The sequence below is a fragment of the Hydractinia symbiolongicarpus genome, chromosome 15 (genome assembly GCF_029227915.1).
Source record: "Hydractinia symbiolongicarpus strain clone_291-10 chromosome 15, HSymV2.1, whole genome shotgun sequence".
Classification (NCBI taxonomy): domain Eukaryota; kingdom Metazoa; phylum Cnidaria; class Hydrozoa; order Anthoathecata; family Hydractiniidae; genus Hydractinia; species Hydractinia symbiolongicarpus.
The window spans coordinates 5,429,917-5,452,076 of NC_079889.1; the positions used below are offsets into that span (position 1 = coordinate 5,429,917).

Here is a 22,160-nt window from a genome sequence, read left to right on the forward strand (position 1 = left end):
TTTATTCGTTCCTCCGTCCATGAAATGTTTAAGCAAACATTGAAAATTGATATCAAATCACTTTTTTCATTTTGGTTTATTAAAGTTCTGGTTAATTTCAAAGTCACTGCGATTATCCTTATCCGAATTTAACGAGTGTAATGAAATTTTCATCCTTCTGTAAACAAAATTAAAAAGGCCTCGCTATTTTTTGACAATTACCTTTATGTAGAATGGCCTTGTTACTAGGTAAGCCTAAAAATTGTTATTAAAATGTATATAAAAGTTTCCCTTTCTGCATTTAGAGCAATTGTCCGAATTTAACGAGTGTAATGAAATTCTCATCCTTCTGTAAACAAAACTAAAAAGGACTCGCTATTTTTTGACAATTACCTTTATGTAGAATGGCCTTGTTACTAGGTAAGCCTACAAATGGTTATTAAAATGTATATAAAAGTTTCCCTTTCTGCATTTAGAGCAATTATCCGAATTTAACGAGTGTAATGAAATTCTCATTCTTCTGTAAATAAAAATAAAAAGGCCTCGCTATTTTTTGACAATTACCTTTATGTAGAATGGCCTTGTTACTAGGTAAGCCTAAAAATTGTTATTAAAATGTATATAAAAGTTTCCCTTTCTGCATTTAGAGCAATTGTTTTTGGCTTATAAATTATCAAGACATTTCACAGAGGAAAAGAAGGAAGGGAAGAGATTTTGTTTTTTTACTCCACGATGGAGAAGCTTTCACAGTCGACGACATATTTGCATCTTCACTACAGTATGATCATCCTGTGTTAGAATGTGTATCGTCTTGGTTGTTCAGCAAGAACACTGATAAGCATCTCAATCATATTGTCCAAAAAGGTTATCAGTTGTTTTAAAGAATGCTCTGGTGACTTTCAAATAAATTGTGAAGACTTGAAAAATCATCCTTTCAGAAATGGTAATTGTTTTTGCATTATACTTCAAATAAATAGTCTAAAACAAGCTTTTTGATATTAAATTTGATGTCTTTTCTCTATTTAGTTGCAGCAGATGCTTCATCAGTCCCCTTTGAAGAAAAAGATCGAAAAAAGTTATACTGCAAAATTGCAGAAGAAGTTATTATGTATACACATTACATCGCACATTTCCTTCTTTCGTACTCCGAAGTTTGCAAAATAAAACTAACTCACCACAGAGACGAACACTTGTTGTACTCTGTGCTGACACATTGGGAATGGAAAACAGAAAGTGAACGACGCACTTGGAATCATTTAAAATCATTATTGATGTTTTTATCCTGTGAGAAACTAGTTGACGAAATAGAAGGTATGAATATTATAGAATGTTGTTAAATAACTTCGCAATGTGTACTTTGCAGTGTGCACATCGCAATGTATTTCGCATTGTGTACTTCGCAATGTGTTATTCGCAATGTGTGCTTTTCAATGTGTGCTTTGCAATATGTATTTCGCAAAGTGTATTCCGAAGTTTTGAGACATCATTCGGACATTTGGTTTAATAAATCCGAATTTTTCTAAATAATTTAATTAATAATTCATCTATTTAAATAAAGCTATACAACGCTCCTGCGTCTACAAAATATAACCCTGTATTCACCTGATTTTGTGTACCACGTGCGTAAATAGTTTTTTCCGAAGTAGTGCAAAAAAACAGTTGTTCATAAAAATAATATATTCTATGCACATTAAAAAAATGGTTCTAAACTAACTGGTTCTAAAAAAAGTGTATATTTTTTCCATATGAAAGCAAGTTAAATATGCTTACAACATAGCGAAATATGCTATTTAAGGTGATAATGTTGCTTTTCTTAGTGCCTCTAAACTTTGCCGGAAAAAATTTTGCACAACAATTACAGAAATACAAAAAATTCTATCTTTACAACATCCCTATTTGTCTATTTCATCTCTAGTGCACCATTTCTTGTTGCAGCACAAGCATTTCTGAACACTTTATTTTTAACCATTTAAGTATCAAGAAAACAGCTGTAAAAAATACGGACTGTAGATCCTAGCTACTGTTAGAAGTATCGAAACATACTGGCTAATACGAAAATTTGTAAAATAAAAAATGACTTTATCATTTTAAGGCGCACTCCTTTTTTTATTATTATATAAAGATCTTTTGGTTATTAAACTACTAACTAAACTATTTTTAGTTGACAAAAAATAATAAATATTCACAGATTATTATAAATTATGACGCTCGATTTTTTTAGGTGTTCCAGGAAACATAATGAGGTGCGTATAATATAAATCTTACAAAATTTAGATACAGGGTGATGCATTAGAAAACGTCTCAAAGAAAAAAATATGTAATGCCTTAATGGAATATATATATTTTTAGATTTCGCGAGATTTTAATAGCGCAAGAATCTACTTTTGCGAATAGCCAATTTCTATTACATAATTTGGTATGTTGAATGTTCTATATTATGACCGTTATGACATTAATTACGTGCCTACAATTTACGGAACCATTCCCTTTCCTGATATGAAGTTGTTTTGTAAGTTTTACGATCTAAGGATAATTCTAACAAAAGTTATTATTTTTTTCTGAGTATACGGATTCCATAGACATTTTTAGGGGTGGCTTGGAGCGATAGCTAATATCTTGACCTCTAAGAGATATGGTACCTAAATATTTGGAACGCAGGCTAATAGTTAAATATGAAAACTTAGTAAGTATCATAACGATGCAGCAAAAATGAGTTTCTGAAGATTGCGCAATGTTAGCGCAAGAAACTTTTGTTAAAGAACAGAAGTGTAAAAAATTGGTCAATTTAAGCGGACACACAATAACTATTATTCCCAAATTTTACGACAATTATTGCTGGTGACAGAATTGATAAAAATTTCGCGAGAACATATTGCGAATGGCGACATTGGCAAATTAAGACATTTCGCGAAAAGCACGACAATATGCGAAATCGTGAAATTTAATTCTTGCGAAAATATATTCCATAAGGTAAGTGGATTGTTTTAAACGATTGTACTCGCATGTAATTATGGACAGTTTATGTTTTAAGAAAGTATTTAGAAATACATTCTTTTTAGTAAAAAAAAGAGCTTTGAAATCTTCCTTAAGTAGGATTTAGACTTTCTTTTTTACCTTCTATTTAGCTTTCGTACACACAAGGACTGTAATAAAAACACCATTATCATACTGTGCTTGCCCGTACCAAATATTACTATTTAGGGCTATTCTGAAAACGAAGTTAAAAAATTAAAAGACAGTGAATAAAAAGTAGAAACACGTAATGACAAAATGCGGATTCTTGTATATAAAAACGACAACTATTCCCCGGACAAGTTGGAAATATCATCACTTGATGCTCCTACGGTTAAGATATTCGTACCAGTTAAAGGTACGATTTTTTTTAATTTAATTTTTTTTCGTTTCCTTAATTAAAGGTTGTATTTTTAAGGAGTGGCCCTGTTTGTCGTGCTTAAATCGGCAAATCGGACTGACGTTTTTTATCTTTTATAATAGCTCCAATGTTTTGTATTAACTAATTAATTTTTTACAATATGAATAGGACGTAGCCGCTATTCGGAAATCTTTCTATTTCTGTGCATGATTAAAGCACATGTTTCTGTAAAGTGCACACTTTTATGTGACTTTTTTTCAACCTGAATGAGAAAACGTTATGTGATAGCGAACTGATTCCAGCTCGGCTAACCGGGCCCACATGAACACCCTCTTAAGGTAGGTTGCCATACGACTGCATTTTTTCGCTCGAGAAGAAAAAGGTCAAGAGTTTTTTTACTTGAGGTTGACGTGAATGGAAATTAATTTCCCTTATTCAGGAGAAAAGATGTTTGTTCAGAATAAAATGGTCGCACTAAATAGACGATAGGTTTTGTTAAAAGAAGAAGAACCAGAAAACAACAATAGAAAATAATGTGGATAAGGAAGCTTGCAAGTCGTTTCGAATGACACATATCTGATTTAAACAGTTACTCTCTTGGATAGCACCTTTAATTGTGAGGACATTTAAAATCAGGGATGTTACAAGACCTAGTGAGCGTTTATGTATAACACAACGGTACTTAACGAAAGAGTCAACCCTTCAACGGAAGCAATAGGCAGTCGATTGCAGGTTCTTTGGATGTTCCTGAAACAGTAGGAAGTGAAAAGAGGTAGCAAACAAGTTCAAAGTCAGATGGAACTTTTCACATTGTTTAGGTGCTAAAGATGGTAAACATATTGTAACACAAGCACGAGGTCGAAGTGTTTCAGAATACTTCAACTACAAGAAAACACATGAAAAGTATAGCTTGTTGTGTGCAGCGCACGTTGTAAATCTACCTTGATCGACATTGGGGATGCGGGGCGCCAAAGCAATGGAGGTGTGTATAAGGACATCAAACGTGGTCATTGTATAGAAAGAAACTTAATTATTAGGTCACCCCCATCCACAATAATAGATGCCAGTAATAAATTGTAGCTGATGCTTTTGTGGCTGACGATGCTTTTCAATTAGAACCACACGTGCTTAAATCTTTTGCTGGTGTGGATTCCTGCATGAAGAAAATATATTTAACTACCGTCTATCAAGAAACGGCAGAATAATTGAAAAATGTTTTAGTATAGCAGCGGCAAGATTTAGAATTTTTAGACGTCCCATTATTGTATAGGTTGAAATATTTAACAAAAGCAGTAGTTGTTCTACACAATTTTTTAATGAAAAGACAAAAAACATGGATACCAGTATATGTGAATACTGCAAATATCGAAACCTCACAGCTTGAAAAGTAGGGAAATGAAACTGATGGATACCAGCTTTTTACCTATTGGTGCTACTACGCGCTCGAACAACTATACAAAAAATGCAACAGATATGCGTGAAGACAAGACAACACACAACAAAGAGCTGTAAGTTGGCAGTGGGACTATGTATCTCGAACCATCGATCCACTTGAATTGGAAGTATGACTGTGTAAAAAAAAAATAAAACGAAAAAAAGATATACAAGTAAATTCTTTTTAAATATAGCTATAATTATATGTAAACAAGTAATTTTTTTTCGAAAATATGGAAGTAGCTACACACGTTTTAAAAGAATCAAAAACGCCGTCCAGGTTATATATCCAATAAAAGGATCAATGCATAGTTGTTGAATTGATATCCTCATTGTTTAAAAATTGAGCATCTATCTTTGTTGCAGCTTGCGTGCGGGGTTTCTTACAGCTTTGGCTCTTCCGTGGCTTTTTTAAAAGAGGTTCACTCGATCTACTATATAAGTTTTCTTCTTGTGTTTTTGTAAGACTCGAAAATGTACTCGATGTGATTGGTCAAGGTAGGGACATAGCAACATTGCCAGAAGTCTCTTTACTTGTTTATTTCTTTTGCAGGAACTGCAGCTGTAGAAAGTATTACATTTAGGCAGTTTGTGTGCTGCCGCACTAGAAATTGTCAATTCAACACGCCTTACCAAGCATTTCTTCAGATTGTCTCGGAGGTTTTTCCGTTGCGCTTTCAGGAATTGAACCAAAAGAAAAAAATCCTCCGGGTTAGCTACCTAGTATGTTCCATTGTAAAGTTGCATTCAAAAATATGTAAGGCATAGCTAAATCCAGTGAACTTTTGATATTATAGAAAATGAACATCTTATGAATCCTTAAAATGCTCGATACAGTTAACAGTTCTTGATCAAGCTTTGTTGAGGGTTCAATGCAGGAAAATACTCCAACCTGGTACTCCAAACTTTGTTGCCAATTGTTGTCTTGCTGTCTTTCTTATGTTTTGCTGATGGCATCTAGTTGTTATGGCAACTAGTTGTTATGGCAACTTAAGTCAGTTCTTGGGTAGTAGGTTTAGAACTTTCCCAAGTGTTTTAATTAGCTACAAACAGCAAGTGAGTATGAAGAACATTTTAAATAACATTCATAACACCTTCTCGCCTCTGAAGCATTCACACTCTTTTCAGACGTTAGAACTAACCAGATAGCTACCGTACTTAAATCTTTCGTAGAAGTTGTAACAGGATTGTTTAACTTTTACTTTTTCAAAAAATTTTGTCGTCCTCTTTTAAAATGCATATATTCACTTTATGCACAATTTCTTGTTATGCTAATTCCATCAGACAAACCCTTCATAGTAAATTTTAAAGCAATATCTTTCTGTTTATATGAGTTATACACTTGAGACATTAAAAGTTATCAAACATAGGATACTAGTATTCAACATAGCAAATATAGTAATTCTTCTGTCAATTCAAGCACACTTTACATCCTCCTAGTACAAAAAAGGTCATGCCTGCTCTCAGTTATCACCGACTTGTTTCCTTTTACTCTGACTGATAAATAATGTATATATCATTCGATGTAAACAATAAAGGACTTTTATTTTTTTTAAAACTTTTAAATCAAATGCTATATTAATTTATCTTCTTTACTTAACAATTACCTTTAATTACGTTTTATTACCTTTAATTACGTTTAATTACGTTTAAGCACCAGCTTTAAAACTTGCGCTAAAATTGTATTCTTCATGACCATTTCCATAAAACATAAGAGTTAGTTAGTTTCGAGACTCTATATGCCGAAACATTCAGATGTTATATTCATTTTTATCAAGAAATTTCCAAAATCTGGTGATTATTCCAAACACACGCACTTTTTTTCCAAAATGCTATATGCATATGCTATATGCATATGTAACTTTTATTTATTTAATTATGTATGTCATTTAGCTATGGTTTAAAAATGCAGACTATTTAAATTGAAATATCTGGATAGTTAAAGATTTCCACATATTCATTGATTTCACGGCGCACCTCAAATAGTGTACTGAACCTTATTTTATAAATAGCCATCTATTTTTTCAGTTGTTATTATAATTGGATAAAAAGAAAGAAAAATCTTAGTTTGTTTCTTAAGTCTTGATTTAAAAAAGATACTATTTTGTAGATTTTGTAGATTTTAGCCTGATTTGTGAAATGAATAACTTGTAAAAAAAGACCTGTAAAGGTCCTTAATAAGGCATTTGTACAGGGCTGTAACAGGTAAATTCGTTAATGCTTCTGCAGCTTCTAGTGCTTTGCTCCAGATCTGACAAAGGAGTAGGTTTACAATTCCCCTGTCGCTTCGCAAAAAAAAAAAAAAAAAAAAAAAAAAAAGGAAAGAAAAAGTAATCCTGTATCCACCCCTGGTTACCCAAGGGAACCCGTGATAATTTAATGTTGTATTTCATTCTTGTTTAAAACCGAGGACTTAATCGTGAGGACTTAATGTCACAGAACAACTCGTGCTTAAGTTGAAATTTTACACGCATCAAATTTAGCTAGCTTTACTAAATCAAAGATACATAAAGATTTAAAAAATAAGAATTTTAAAACCCATGATTGGGGCAGGGGGGCATTACAAAATTCTCTTTTCTTCCACAAGTATACATAAAGTTTGCATTATGTCGTTAATATGCAATAATGATTTGACATTTTTCCGTTTTTTTTCTTCAAAAGCATTCCAAGGTCATTTTTATTCGAGCTTTACAATCAAAACTTCGGAATGTTATGTTTGCTAAAATTCTTACGTTTTACTAAGGTCTCTTCTTAATTGAGTTTTCAAAAAATCGTCTATCTTTTCGACGTGTTCGCTGTCAAAGAGTTACCTGCACATAAATTTTTTAGACAGTCATTTCAACAAATATTGAGCGTATTGAGCATGTTGAAATGTTTATTATCATATTTCTTCTAATTAGGTCAACTTTTATGTTCTGTTACGAAATAAGAATTTTGCTGTGAAATATGCTGTTTAGTCAAACGTCGCTTTCAGCATATTGTGAATTTTTAATTTGACATTTTTTTGCCTTTATAGATATACCCCATCTACATAAAACAAAGAATATTAAAGTTGTGACACATGGTTATACAGATATTTTGACATTTATCGAAGATATTCAAAATGTTGAGGAATTAAGTGCTTTAGTAGAATATATTTCCCACGGAGGCGATCACAGAACGACTTGTACGCGAGCGGAATGGTACAAGTTATGTCTGGAATATCTTTTTCCGTATTTTTCTTTAAATGATGAAAACATTAGAGAATCTATACAATTTCCACCGTACAAAAAGGGAAACAAGATATCTGAATTGGCTTACCTACTTAAAAACGCTTTAATGGTAACAAAGAATGTTGGCGTCATTACAAGCTATAATACTGAAGAACATTTAACTTTTTTGAAATATCCCAGTAAAAACAATCTTGTAAACTATCAAAAAAGGATACTAATAATTTTTCCCAACCCCATAGGGTATTTTAACATCAGATATACATAATTCACCAACTTATATGACTTGGAAGACGAAATTAAAGCCGGTGAAAATGATATCAAATCATTGCTTGCCCTCAACAAAAGTTTTGTAGAGAATCATGATACGGTGTTCCTTAACATTATTGCAGCACCAAACCTGGACCATTGCCAAAAATCATTAATTTGCGAAGAATGTAATATCCTATGCAAAAATGACTTACACGGTGTCAACAACTTACAAGATTGGTTAACCAATCTTTTTGAAACACATTGTCATGACATCGGGAATAAAGAGGAAAACAATTCAACTTTCATGAAGATATTGAGCAATATATTTGGTTTTCTTGCAACAAGAAAGACGATTAGAAGCCCTGTTCCTGCAATAGATGCTCAACCAGCTGAACAGATTCAATCATTGATGCTTAATACTAAACAGCTGAAGATATTATATAGCGACGAAAAGAAGAAAATCATAATTGGTAATTTTGGATCTGGAAAATCTTTATTAGTAATTTATCAGATTAAAGATCTTATTGAGTTTGCTGAAAAAGAAACTGTAGTATATTACATTTGCTGGAACGCTAGTAACATGCTCGTAAACGATGTTAGAAAGTTTGTTCACAATATTCCAAGGAATCATTTGGTAAAGGTTCACATTTTCAGCATTGATGATATGTGCGAGCATTTAAATGTTGAAAGTGTACCTTCGTTATCACATCTTATTGTGGAGTTATTATAAAAGTATCCAGAAACAATACTTCATCTACACGTTGATGAATTTGATGGCGAACAGCTAAATTTAGAAGCTGCAACAAAACTTAGATAGAACCTGCAAAGAAAAGAGTTAGAAGACTCATATATTCACTGAGTAGAAACCGAACATACGTTTCAAAAGGAAAGAAACAGCCCCACGGCAATTACCGATACGAGGAAACCAGCATGAAAATATTTCAGCCTGATAAATGCATGAGAACAACAGAAAATATTTTTAAATTAACAAAAGCTATCGAGAAAAAAATATGCAAGGAAAACACCATTATATACCAACCAAAAAACAACTAAAATCTAAATTAAATCAATTGACAGAGTCAAATGGTGATACTTCTGCAGAAGGAGTGCAACACCTTAACAACCCTAGGACATTAACGACAAATGTAACTGAAAAAGAAGGCACAACAACTCCACAAGAATCAAGCTCTATAAACACGAATGAGCATCCAGAACACAAGGCCTTTCCATCGAGAATAAATTCCAATATTTCAAAGAAATCATTTGTAGAAAGACCACTTGATTTTAGAACTCATTGCAGCAAATGCAGCTCGAGTTGTAGTACATAAGTCCAACTGATAGCAATCTTAAGCATTTAGCGCTTGAATGCATGACGCGACGTCAGGATGAATTATTAATTATTGGAATAAAGGAGTCCTTCAAATCTAAAAAAAAATGTTTTTTAAGAGTTAATTTGAAGCAATTAAGAAGCAAATATACGATGGGAAAAATACTAGAAAAATTGAAAAATAGTGGTTTGATTGAATGTAATCATTGAAGTGGTATTTCTCTTGGTGATGAAGACAAGTGCATTGGCGATAAAAAATTCCAGATTAATGTCTCATCTAAACATATAAGGAATACCTGTCTGTTTAAAAGAAAACGAAGTTACTTTTGAAGGCTCGTCCCGTAATATAACATAGATGCAACTGCGCTTAAACAGTAAGGATTCTTTAGGATACTTTCTTTTGGCTGTTAACAGAATTTCGAAAAGTTAAGATGCAAGTAATTTAAAAATTATTTGGTTACAGTTTAAGTTTTAAATGTAGATTCAAACAGCTGTTTGCAACATTACACTCTCACAATATTTTGAGTTGATTTTATTTTTATAAACATTTCTTTAAAAAAATACTTTAAAAGGGTCTAAAGTTCTTGAAAAAATAAAAAGTACTTTACATACATGTATACTAAATTTCAGTCAGCTGAAATTACAAAAGCATACATGATCAACATTTATAGACTTTACGCAGAGTTCCAATGTGTTCGCCAAGTTATTATGATTACATTGTTGTTCTAGTATACCCAATACAAACGTAATACCACTGAATATATTTATAGGCTTCATATTACAGATCCAGTGAAGAATTTGAAATGTTCATACAGGAACGAAAGTGAGTGTTTACTAGATTGGACAGCTGAAGGTTTCACATACATTGTTCGTGCGACAAAGATTGGCAACAATAGTGGCTGCTATGAAGTATCAAACTGCACAATAAAGAATTTAAAACAATTTTCCAGTTATATCTTTTCTGTTACTGCCCTCGGCAATATGGACAAGTCAGATAACAAAGAAATCCTTTATTTTCAGTAAGAAATTGCTTTTACAAATTTTGACATATACCAAGCTATACTAAAGTTCAAACAGTTTAACATATTTTAATTATGTGCTTTCTAATGTTTCATTGAAATGACAGTTACTGCGCCTATTTATAGCTTATCATTATTTTCCATAATTTTCGTTTTATGATTTAGTCACAAAAGGAATATGCTAGATATCTTTGCTGGTAAGTGGCTATTATTACTTTGTTTTCAATAAACGTCTTGAGTGTATTTCTAATCTTTTAACTCTCTGTTGTTGAAAAAGCGTTCCTTAGATTTATTTTGTACAAGGGCATAAATCAACATATAATTTTTTTTTTTTTGAAATATGTGATGTCAGTTACATAATCCAACATGCCAGTCATTTAAACTTCCGTTCCTATGACTTACATCTTTTTAACAATTTTCAACTTCACCTATCAATTACGTTACAATATATCAAACCACCATAGGGAAGCCTCTAAAATAAAAAATGCTATGAATTAAAATAATCACATTGAGAAATTTAGTGTTTATATTTTTGACTTAAACATTTTGGCTAAATTTTTCCGCCTGTTACATCCGTTTAAATTTGGACACCTGTTAAATTCTTTGTTCCTGTTTTTAATGATTCAAATATGAAATATAAATATATATCAGATTTTGACATTTATATCACTAAGGTTAACAAAAATCTTATCAGCATTATTTGCAATTCCTAAATTTTAAAACTTAGCAAATAGCTAATACAAAATATTATTTTTTATGTCCATTCCATTTGACTGGTCTAAAGATACATCAAGTCAAAAATCCTTTTTTGACTTGATTAGAATTTTGTAAGTCAATGTGGCAAAAATGGCTACTAGGAGTATATATAATTCACAATCTAGTATAATGAACGCGTTCTTCAACTGAACTAAATATATTGTCACATAGTTGTTCTCAAAAAATTGAATTGCAACATTTTCTCAGGAGCAATTATTAAAATTCATTATCTATTTATTGTTTGCACCCAAAGTTGTAAAACAAATTCGTGACAGAAAGGTACTTTTGCAAAACTGAAAAACATGAGCACAGTTAGGTATCTAGAAAAGGCTCTCACAAGGTAAGTTCATAGCTAAAATCACTTCTAACTAGCCGAGACCCATAAACCGACATTTATGTCAGTTAGCTTATACGTTCACCATTACCCACAATAGAAAAGTACGGCAGCTAAACAAAATGAACTAATAAAATTTATTAGCTAGGTTTGCAATGTTTTTTTAAAAATCAGTTTAGTGAAGATAACACAAAAAAGAACGATAGAATAAAGTTGGCTAGGATGAAATGGCTTAACAAATTTGTTTGGATTGTTTGCGCAGTGAAGAAGCTTTTATTTGCGATGTGTCTCTTTCAACAATTACAAATTGTGATTCCCTTCACTAACGCAACTCGCAAGTGAATAAAATGTTACGGTATATATATATAAAGAAAAATGAACTAAATATAAATCAACTTAATGGCTCCTTAAGGGAGTCATTGACGTAACGGAATAATCAAATTCAGGACTACAGGACAAATTCTTGTATATCCCTCCCCTTGACTCTAGACGTCGGAGTTTCGCCACGGGTCAAAGATATGTACCATTTTTTGTTTTAATTTCTGCCATTCTCACTTTTCCATCTCTTCCTGCAATTCCTTTTACCACAATTCCTAGCGGCCACTGTCCTCTCGGCGAGTCTGTTTCGATCAGAACCAATTCGTCAATTTTGATGTTTCGATTTTCATCTTGCCATTTTAATCGCTTCGTTAGTGTTGGCAAGTATTCCTTTCTCCAGCGGATCCAGAAATGGTTTACGAGTACTTGAATATGCCTCCATCATCTTCTGAAACTTTGTGGAAGATCAGCATTTTTGTCTAAAGACAGTGAAGAATTGGGACTTCCAAACCCTTTCAGGAGATGATTTGGAGTCACAGCTTGAAAATCGCTAGGATTGTCACTAACTTGTGTAAGTGGTCGGCTGTTGACGATATTTTCCGTCTCCGCCAACAGAGTCATCAGCTGGAAATCGGTCAAAACTAGATTCTTAGTCAGAAATTTCATTGTGTTTTTCACTGTTCGTACAAGTCGCTCCCAAGCGCCGCCCATGTGGGGAGCAGGTGGTGGGTTAAATCTCCATTCAATTTGTAGGCCGAAACAATAATTTTCAAAATTTTGATGACCCAGTTTTTTCAGCTCTTGCTTAAGTTTGTTCGAGGCACCTTTAAAATCTGTGCCACAATCGGAAATTATCAATTTTGGCTTTTGCCTTCTACTGATGAATCTTTGTAACGAGTTTAGAAAGTCATCCGATTCTAAGCTTTCTACCAGTTCGAGATGTACGCAACGAATTGTCATGCATGTAAACAACGACACCCATTGCTTGAGTCTCTTTCTCCCCTGCTTTATTAATAGTGGTCCAAAAAAGTCTACTCCCGTATTTGTAAAGGGAGGCTTTTCCAAGTCGATTCTATGTCTTGGGAGATCCGCCATCACTGAGATTTGAGCCTTTGACCTAAACTTCTGGCAGTCGATGCATTTTTGAATCACGCGTTTTACTGCTACGCGACCATTCAAAATCCACAGTGTTTGCCTCACTTCGGACAACACTTGGTTAACTCCTGCATGCCCGCACCTAAGGTGGTGTTTCCTGATAACCAATTGTGCGACATGGTTGTTTGGTAGGATAATTTGGTGCTTGGCATCAAATAGAATTTGAGCATTCTTCAGTCTTCCTCCTATTCTGATGATTCCACTTTTATCAAGAAATGGTTTAAATGGAGCAAGTTTACTTTTTTTCGACACAGCAGATCCATCCCTGATTTGTTGAATCTCTTGTCTGAACGGTATTTGGGCGTCACGAAATACGACTCTCTTAGCATTCGTAATCTCCTCCTGTGGTAATAGCGGCATCATTAATTTCACCTTCCCACGGCAGCTTTTTACAAAGCGGTCAATCCAACTTAAGATTCTGATTAGTTTATCGAATGTAGAATAATTTTCGTAACTGACTATCATTTCTTTTCTGTCAGCCGCAATAATTAACACTGTTTTTCTCTTGATTTCTTTATCATCCAATGAGAGTATTTCTATGGATGGCCAAAGGCTTTCGTTGCCCTGCAAAGAATTCGGGCCAGACTTCCAAGATATTTTGCAGTCTGCAAGTTCTAGCTCGTGCATATTGTAGACCCCTCTTGTGATGGCATCAGCTGGATTTTCATCGGCAGGTATGTGATACCAGTGCGAGTGATTTGTTACTTCTCGGATTTCGGAAACTCGATTTGCAATAAAGGTTTTATTGACTTTTCTCATTTTTAATATACTGAAGTGTCAATGTCGAATTACTCTAGAAATAAACTTCTTCAATTGGTAAATCGATTTCTTTGATGACAAATCTGTACAGTCTTACTGCAAGTGTGGCGGCATTAAGTTCAAGTCTTGGAAGGGTTTGTGGCTTCGTTGATGCAACTCTTCCCTTTGACATCACAAGGCTTATTTTAGCAGGTTCAGCCCCAATACTCAAGTAGGCAACTGCGCCATAGGCCTTTTCTGATGCGTCTCCAAACAGGTGCAACTGCAATTTGGTTGTAAAATTGGTTTTGTAGCACCTTTCGATTTTGAATTTCTCCAAGGATTGCAGACCATGTTGCCATTTTTTCCATGCAATTTGTATAGTGCTGCTAACTTCCTCGTCCCAATCTGTGTTTTCACGCCATATTTCTTGCAGAATCATCTTTCCTTTGAAAATATAAGGCGATATGAACCCCGATGGGTCAAGTATTGAACTGACAACACTCAGGATTCCTCTCTTTGTTTTGGTGTCGTTATGAATACTTGATGTAAAGGCAAAGGTATCCGACTTGATTTCCCACTTCACTCCAAGTGCTCTTACAATCTCGCCTGTGTTAACTTTTACGTCTTTTACTGGTGATACCAATTCCTCCGGTAATACATTTAGCACGTCTTTATTGTTACTAACAAACTTTGTCAGTCTAAATCCACCAATCCTTATAGATTCAATCAAATGAAGACAGACTTTTTCCACTTTCCACATCATTGACGGATTTTAGTAGATCATCCACGTAAAAGGACTTCAGGATGCTTTCAACTGCTGCGGAGAGATAGAGAAATGTTCGTTCTGGTGCAGACGACGTCGACCAAAGGGAATTTCCCTAATTGCAAATAACCAACACAAAATAATATGATATATAAATGCAAGTCACCAACACAAAATCATATGAAATCATATATAATAGTATATACTCTTATACAGAATATGAGTAAAGGGAAATTCCCTTACTCAAAAAATATGACCGCACCAGAAAAATTGTTGATTGAAATCAAAAAATATATATAATAAAGAAGATTAATTTTAATTCAAATACCGTAAAACAATTACACGTCATTGCGAAAACCCGTGGGCTTACGGGTTATTCAAAATTACGCAAAGCAGACCTTGTTGCTTTATTAGAGACGCAGTCTACCCCATTCGCACCACAAGCCATGGATATTTTTGAGAGTCATGAAATGGCAAAAACTCGACCAATTAAGAGGAACATCGAGCCACATGTACCCACGTTCGAGGAAATGAACGAGTTTGAACGCCAGGAGCTGAAGAGAACTCGTTCATTAGTTAATAGTAAGCTGCGAGAGTGGTCAGAGTGGCTACTATCACATGTACCAGAGATTATCAAGGGACCAGTACGGGAAACCTTCAAATCAGTTAAAAATCGCATACTCTCTTTATATGATGGTGTCAAGAAGACCCTGGTTGTGAGGTTGAGGAAGAAGCAAAAGAGGATAATACTGAAGAGCAACCGAACCAAGATTTTACGCCTCAGGAGCATAAGCATGCATTACACAAAACATTCAAAAGTTATCGTATAGCTGGTATTGATGGAACAGATATTAATGGATACCTGGGCATGGTTTGATCAAATGTAAAAACACTCATTGAAAACCAAGTGGAAGACATGGGATCTGCGAAAATCCAGTGCTCCCTCTGGATCCTATGGAAAAAGTCAATCGATGGTACTAACGAGTTTATCGAAGTAGACAAGGTATTCCACAGCAATATGATATCAATAATTTTAAGGAACCATTGTGGATGAATTGATGGAAACGATGTTTGCCCAAATCAAAACACATGTAGAAAATCCCGCATTACCCAAATCTGGGTTTAGCATCGGCCGCATCCTACATCTCGACGTGGACTTCCACAAGCTCAAGCTTACGAAAGGCTCCTCATACATTGAAGAACCAAAGTGGATAGCCACTAAGAAGGCTACTATTAATCCACAGAACAATGATGAAGAGTGTTTCAAGTGGAGTATCATAGCAGCGCTAAATCATGCGGCCTTATGCGGATCGATACAACTGGCAGAATATAGAGTTTCCAACATCCATCAAAGATATCGTCAAATTTGAAAAAAACAATCCCGACATTGCCGTGAACGTTCTGTATACAACAGGGAAGAGTTTTAATATCTTGCGGCGATCAACATTTAATGAAAGAGAGAAGCAGGCTAATCTGCTATTGCTTACCGATAATAAGAAAAATCATTATACAACCATCAAAAATATTTCGAGATTATTGAGTAGCGAGATATCGAAGAATCATGGGAAAATGCATTTTTGTCTGAGTTGCTTGCAGGGGTTTCAAACGATAGAATCTCGGGATAACCACTGTACCTACTGCAAAGATAGCGAAGCGGTCAAAATCACGATGCCAAGTGAAAAGGAAAAGTGGCTTTACTACCAAGATGGCCACCAGCAATTCAAAGTCCCATTTGTTATATACGCAGACTTTGAAAGCTTGCTGATCCCGATGAAGGAGAATGCTCGGGATACCAAGACTAAGACGCTGAATAAGCATGTACCATGCGGGTGGTGTACATACAGTACTTTTGCTTATGGTGAGATACCAGACCCTCTGTATAAGTGCAGATGTGAGGGATGCGTTGAATTATTCGTTCAGCACCTGGAAGACGAGGTAAAAAGGCTTTACTCGCTGTTTCCCCAGAAGCCTATGACGGAACTGACCGAAGAGCAGAAGAATTCATATGATGCTGCGGAGACCTGCCACATCTGTATAAAGCCGTTCAACAATGATCCGAATAATCGCAAAGTAAGGGACCACTGTCACTATTCAGGATTATACAGGGGTCCGGCCCATAACACATGTAACCTCAAGTATAAGATACCAAATCATGTACCTGTCATATTCCACAACCTATCAGGGTACGACGCTCACTTGTTCATCCGTGAATTAGGGAAGAAGTACGACACTCAGGATATAGGATGCATCGCCGAGAACACGGAAAAGTACATATCGTTTAATGTTAAAATCACCGTACCCATTGCAGGTATGGTGACAGTGAATTTTATAAGAAGATCGACATCAGATTTATAGACAGCTGTCGATTCATGGCATCAAGCTTGGAAAAATTGGCAAGTAATCTCGTTGGTACAAACGCTGTGGGTATGAAATGTCAACAGTGAGCAGACACATGCTTGGAATTTAAGAACATTGATGATGAGTATGTAGCAAGATTTTGGTGCAAAAACTGTGACTCTAGTACCACGAAGCAGTTAGACAAGGAGCAGGTAAAAGCAAACGCACCAGCCATGGGGTACTACTTTAGCAATGATGAGTTATTGCGGCTCATGCTTAGGAAAGGTATATATCCTTACGAATACATGAATGATTGGCGACGATTCAAGGAGACGGAGCTACCTCCCAAGGAGGCTTTCTATAGAAAGCTGAACATGAAAGGGATCAGCGACAACGAGCTTTCGAAACGTGTGCCAGGAGAACTACAAGCTCGATCCTGCCTATTTCTACAGCGCACCCGGCTTAGCATGGAAAGCAGCACTCAAATACACAGAGATCAAGCTGGAGCTCCTAACGGATCCTGATAAATTATTGATGTTTAAACAAGGTATTAGGGGTGGTATAACCCAGGCTGTACACCGATATGCCAAGGCGAATAACAAATATATATGGGAGACCAATACGATCCTGATAAGGAGTCATCATACCTGCAGTACCTAGACGCCAACAACCTGTACGGGTGGGCAATGCAACAGCCCCTTCCAACACATGGTTTCAAATGGATATCAAATGTAGAGATAATCAATGAAAAGAAGATCGAGAAACTGGTATCTGATAACAAGCATGGGTACCTCCTGTAGATAGATGTTGATTACCCGAAGGATTTACACGACAAGCACAACGAGCTGCCTTTCCTGCCGGAGCGAAAGGTGGTTCATAAGGTCGAGAAACTAATACCAAATCTCGAACATAAGCGGAAGTACGTAGTGCACATCGGGGCTCTACATCAAGCCCTAAAGCATGGCTTGGTATTAACTAAGGCGCACCGCGCTATTCAATTCAAACATAGTGCATGGCTTAAGCCATATATCGATCACAACACGAAGCTGAGAACGGCCGGCAAGAATGACTTTGAGAAGGATTTCTATAAATTGATGAACCTCTCGGTCTTTGGAAAGACGATGGAAATTATACGGAATCATCGCAACATCAAGCTAGTCACGAATGAAGCTGCACATACGAAGCTGACCATGCAACCAAATTTCAAGAGCGGCACTTGTTTTTGTAAGAATCTTATGGGTATTGAGATGGGTAGGACGGGTATTAAGAAGAATAAGCCAGTGTATATTGGTCAAGCTATTTTAGATCTTCCAAAAACATCATGTATGAGTTCCACTACGACTACATGCAGCCAAAGTACGATAGCAAGCTCCAACTCTGTTACATGGACACGGAGTCGTTCGTATACCACAATCGAACCCATGAATTTTACAAGGACATTGCCGATGATGTGGAGGCACGTTTTGACACGAGTGCTTATGACAAGAATGACAACAGACCCTTGCCCATCGGGAAGAACAAGAAGGTAGTAGGCCTTATGAAGGATGAACTTGGGGGCAAGCCTATGACGGAATTCATCACCTTGAGACCGAAAGCTTATGCATACAAGAGCCTCACGAAAGACGGCGGCGATAGCAAGGCCAAGGGTGTGCAGAGAGCCGTGACCAAAAAATGTATCGCTTTCGAAGATTACCAACGATGTCTGAAGGAAGGTATCGATATTTCCGAGAGTTGGCGTTGTATACAGAATAAAGGGCATAATCTATATACTCAGGAAGTAAATAAAATTGCTCTTAATAGAGCTGATGACAGAAGGATCGTTCAGGCGGATCAGATAACCACATTAGCCAGAGGTTATTACCGGTTGAAGAAATAAAAAATGGAGGATATATTGCTACTGATTGCGATAGTTCTTCCGTATATATTGATACTTGCTTTCCTCTATCGATACCAACGTATAATAAATAGAATGTCTGAGCTAGCTGATCTTTTTGATACACCAGCAGAAGCGCCTGAGCAACCTATGGATAAGCGCCAGATTCTCAAAGATGCTCGTAAATCGAAGCCCCATCTTTTACCGAAAAAATGTAGCGATACGTTTTTGGACAAAGCATCACCCGATGTTCTCGAGGAAATACATGCTAATTTCGTTGAAAAGGAACTCCAGGAAAAGGGGGAAATCACAGCGGGAGCCATGCGTTTGGACTATATAGCAAAACCATTAGCAATTTTGTACCCATCGATGATGTAGAGGCTCTCCGTAATGATCTGGAAAATGATTTGGTCATCCGCGAATCTATGACCGAGATTGGTCATAGATTAGACCAATTAGAACGCAGTATAGAGGCTCTTGATGAAGAGCTAAGGGATGCACTGGAGAGGGTAAGGTATCAGAGGAACACCATGTATTTTTTCGGATTCATGTCTGTCTTAATGATCACCCTGGTTGGGGCTATGTCATATTAAATAAAAAATGTCTTGTCTTGTTGAATTTAACAAATTGCCCGCTGGAGCCATCGAGACTTTATTCGATGCGCAAAATCAGCCTCTTTTTAAACGTGCAGATCTTGGAAGGTTCCTGGGTATTGCTAATATTGCAGAATCATATCGAGACATTCCAATCATTTCACGTAATGAAATAGGGTTAGTAAACCAACCCCTTGGCAAAGCAAAAAATCCTCATGATGCTTTCATTACATTGGATAGTGCTTTGGAGATTTGTGCACGTTCCAGAAAACCAGAGGCCGTTGAGATTATGAGATGGCTTGCGGTAAAGGGTATCGAAAAATTACAAGAAACCATAGAAGAGCATCGTCAAGCTCTAGCAATACTCAACGATGATCTCCAGGAAAGAGGGAACCAGCTCTATCTCAGAACATTGGAAAATGCGGAGCTTTGTGATAGATATGTTCCTACCGGCTCTCCCTATGATAATGTAATTTGCGTGATAGATAAAAATAACGCTAATGAATGTGGAAAAAAGGCCAACATCCCCACTATATAATTCGTTGCCAACGTAGATCCTTAAATGATCAACTCCGCACCCTACGAGAGATGTATCCTAATATGATCGAGAGACATCCAATATGTGACGATCCCAACGCCGTACATACATGGAATAGGTTCAGGGATGATAATCTCGGTAAAACGAATTCATGGCGAAATCATTTTACTTTACCAGATGATGCCACGCGCGAGTTATTCGAAGGGTTGTATGATATAGATATGGCATAATATGTATATGTTTTGTGTGTTATGAACACACAAAATCGAGAAATATTACCATTCTTTCACATAATCCGGGGGTAATTCTACATCCTCGGGAATCAATATTAATTCCGCTGATACGAAACTACGATTGGGACCTCCATCGAGATAATATATCAACCTCATACCAGTTATGATCCGATCCAACCTGTATGTTTTCTTATTCCACCAAGCGTCAGTCGAGCGCCTTTTCGAATCCCCATGTTCCTCACCAGGTTGTATTAGATACAAGTATAATCAATCGTCGGGTAGAGGTTTCTCATCGGGATATTCCCCACTTTTTGCAAGCGGTACTTCATCGAGTTTAATGGCCTTGCTTGGCTTCATGCCGATCATAGCCGTCTTTGTATTGTTCAATCTCTTGACGATGGTGTATAGGTGTTTGACCCATGTGGTACTAGTTTCATCAGTGACCAACTCTTGTGCGTCCTGAGATTTGAACAATCTCTCCGCAAGTACCTTGTTATACGACTCCACGAACGCCGTGAAAGTATGGTGATACTTAGTAGTAGCACGTTTTATTTCGACACCCTTAGCCTCTAACAGGGTACTCACATTTGATTTAAATTCTGAGCCATTATCCACCTGGAAAATCTTTGAGTATCTGAGAGGTCCCGCTTTGTAAATGTCCTTGAGCATGTCAGCTACTTCACTGGCTTTCTTCGTTCTCAGGGGTCTTGCGACCTTATACCTCGAGGCAACATCGATGCCTGTGAGGATATACTTGTATGTATTACCATACAGCTTGTCATGGGGCATGTACAAGAGATCAAACTGGTGCATCTCATTGGGTCTCGTTATGGTGAAATGAGGGCAATTGATCTTTTTCGGACCCTTGATATGTCTGAGCCAGAGCAACTGACGACATAGCCAATGTATGACTTTCTTTTTGGAAAGACTACTCTTCTCGCTGAGCAATTTGATGGCTTGACGTCCAGTCCATAGATGTTCTGGAGAATAGTAGATTTTACTCAATTTTTCAGATTCCTCTTCTGTGAGGATATGTGCTTTTGTTTTCGACATGTTTATTATACATATCAAAAAACGATTCCATCCATTTGTACGCTACGAAGCCGAGGAGGGCTAATGAGCCGAGAATGAACGTCAGCTCCCCGTCTTGTTGAGGCTTCGATGGGACATAAAAATCGGATAAGCGAGGAGCTTTCTCAATCGTTGCTATGAAATACTCCCGCATTTTTTCGTCCAATTCTTTGAGAGATCTCCCTGCCTCCCGCTGTTCCTCCCGCCGTCGGTTATACCAATCAATCTTCGCTTGTCTATCGCGCACCCAAGCTGATTGGGCTGCTTTTAATTTCTCTACCGCGATATCATGACGTCTCCGCTCCTGTTGCCCATGCCCAATGAGTTTACTAAATAGAAAATTAGAGCCACTAAATGCCGATGTATTAATCGCTTTTTTCGTCATATGCAGGGTTATACCATCCGATAATTTCTGCAGGGGGCGCCCACTACCATGTAGGCCCCGATCAGGTGTTGCCCTGAAATCAATGAATAGCGCATAGCGCTCGGTGAAAAATTGACCTATGGTCACTTCACTATCATGGCATCCAAATAATTCAACGATCTGCTGCAAATGATCTCGAGGGAGCATAGCATGTGAATAGAGCTCATTGGGCTCACCTTCCACCGTGATAGAGATCTTCTCGATTTTGGGATTGTAGAATTGCTCATTGACACCCGCATAAGCCTTGGATACTCCAGGATCGACGGATAGTAGTAATATACCCACCAAGGATTTAGCAGGGGAATCGACTTGGAGATTATAGGATGTATCACTTTTCTTTATAGTCACAACCTTCGACCTTAGTATTCTTTCGTATCGTAGGGTGAGGCGGCTGTATCGCGACATCATATCGCTCGCCAGATCCTCATTTA

At 36.4% G+C, this 22,160-nt stretch overlaps 3 protein-coding genes across 5 annotated transcripts; 1 reads left to right on the forward strand and 2 right to left on the reverse strand.

The window, feature by feature from the left end:
* Positions 1 to 1,166: 1,166 nt before the first annotated feature.
* On the forward strand, positions 1,167 to 11,015 carry LOC130628546 (uncharacterized). Of its 3 annotated transcripts, XR_008981847.1 has the most exons (5): positions 1,167 to 1,290; positions 2,201 to 3,349; positions 7,803 to 9,948; positions 10,345 to 10,593; positions 10,759 to 11,015. XR_008981847.1 is itself a non-coding variant. In XM_057441487.1 (4 exons), exons 2-3 carry the CDS (start codon positions 3,250 to 3,252, stop codon positions 8,261 to 8,263), a joined length of 561 nt encoding a protein of 186 aa, XP_057297470.1. In that variant the 5' UTR covers positions 1,167 to 1,290; positions 2,201 to 3,249; the 3' UTR covers positions 8,264 to 9,948; positions 10,345 to 11,015. The 3 variants fall into 3 exon arrangements, 2 of the variants coding, with proteins under 2 accessions (XP_057297470.1, XP_057297471.1); XM_057441487.1 differs by having other exon boundaries at positions 10,345 to 11,015; XM_057441488.1 differs by lacking the exon at positions 1,167 to 1,290 and having other exon boundaries at positions 2,102 to 3,349; positions 10,345 to 11,015.
* Positions 11,016 to 12,442: 1,427 nt separating this feature from the next.
* Positions 12,443 to 13,915, reverse strand: LOC130628649 (uncharacterized). The gene has a single exon (XM_057441631.1). It carries the CDS (start codon positions 13,913 to 13,915, stop codon positions 12,443 to 12,445), a length of 1,473 nt encoding a protein of 490 aa, XP_057297614.1.
* A 6,586-nt stretch (positions 13,916 to 20,501) lies between these two features.
* Positions 20,502 to 21,047, reverse strand: LOC130628650 (uncharacterized). Its single transcript, XM_057441632.1, has one exon. It carries the CDS (start codon positions 21,045 to 21,047, stop codon positions 20,502 to 20,504), a length of 546 nt encoding a protein of 181 aa, XP_057297615.1.
* Positions 21,048 to 22,160: the final 1,113 nt, after the last annotated feature.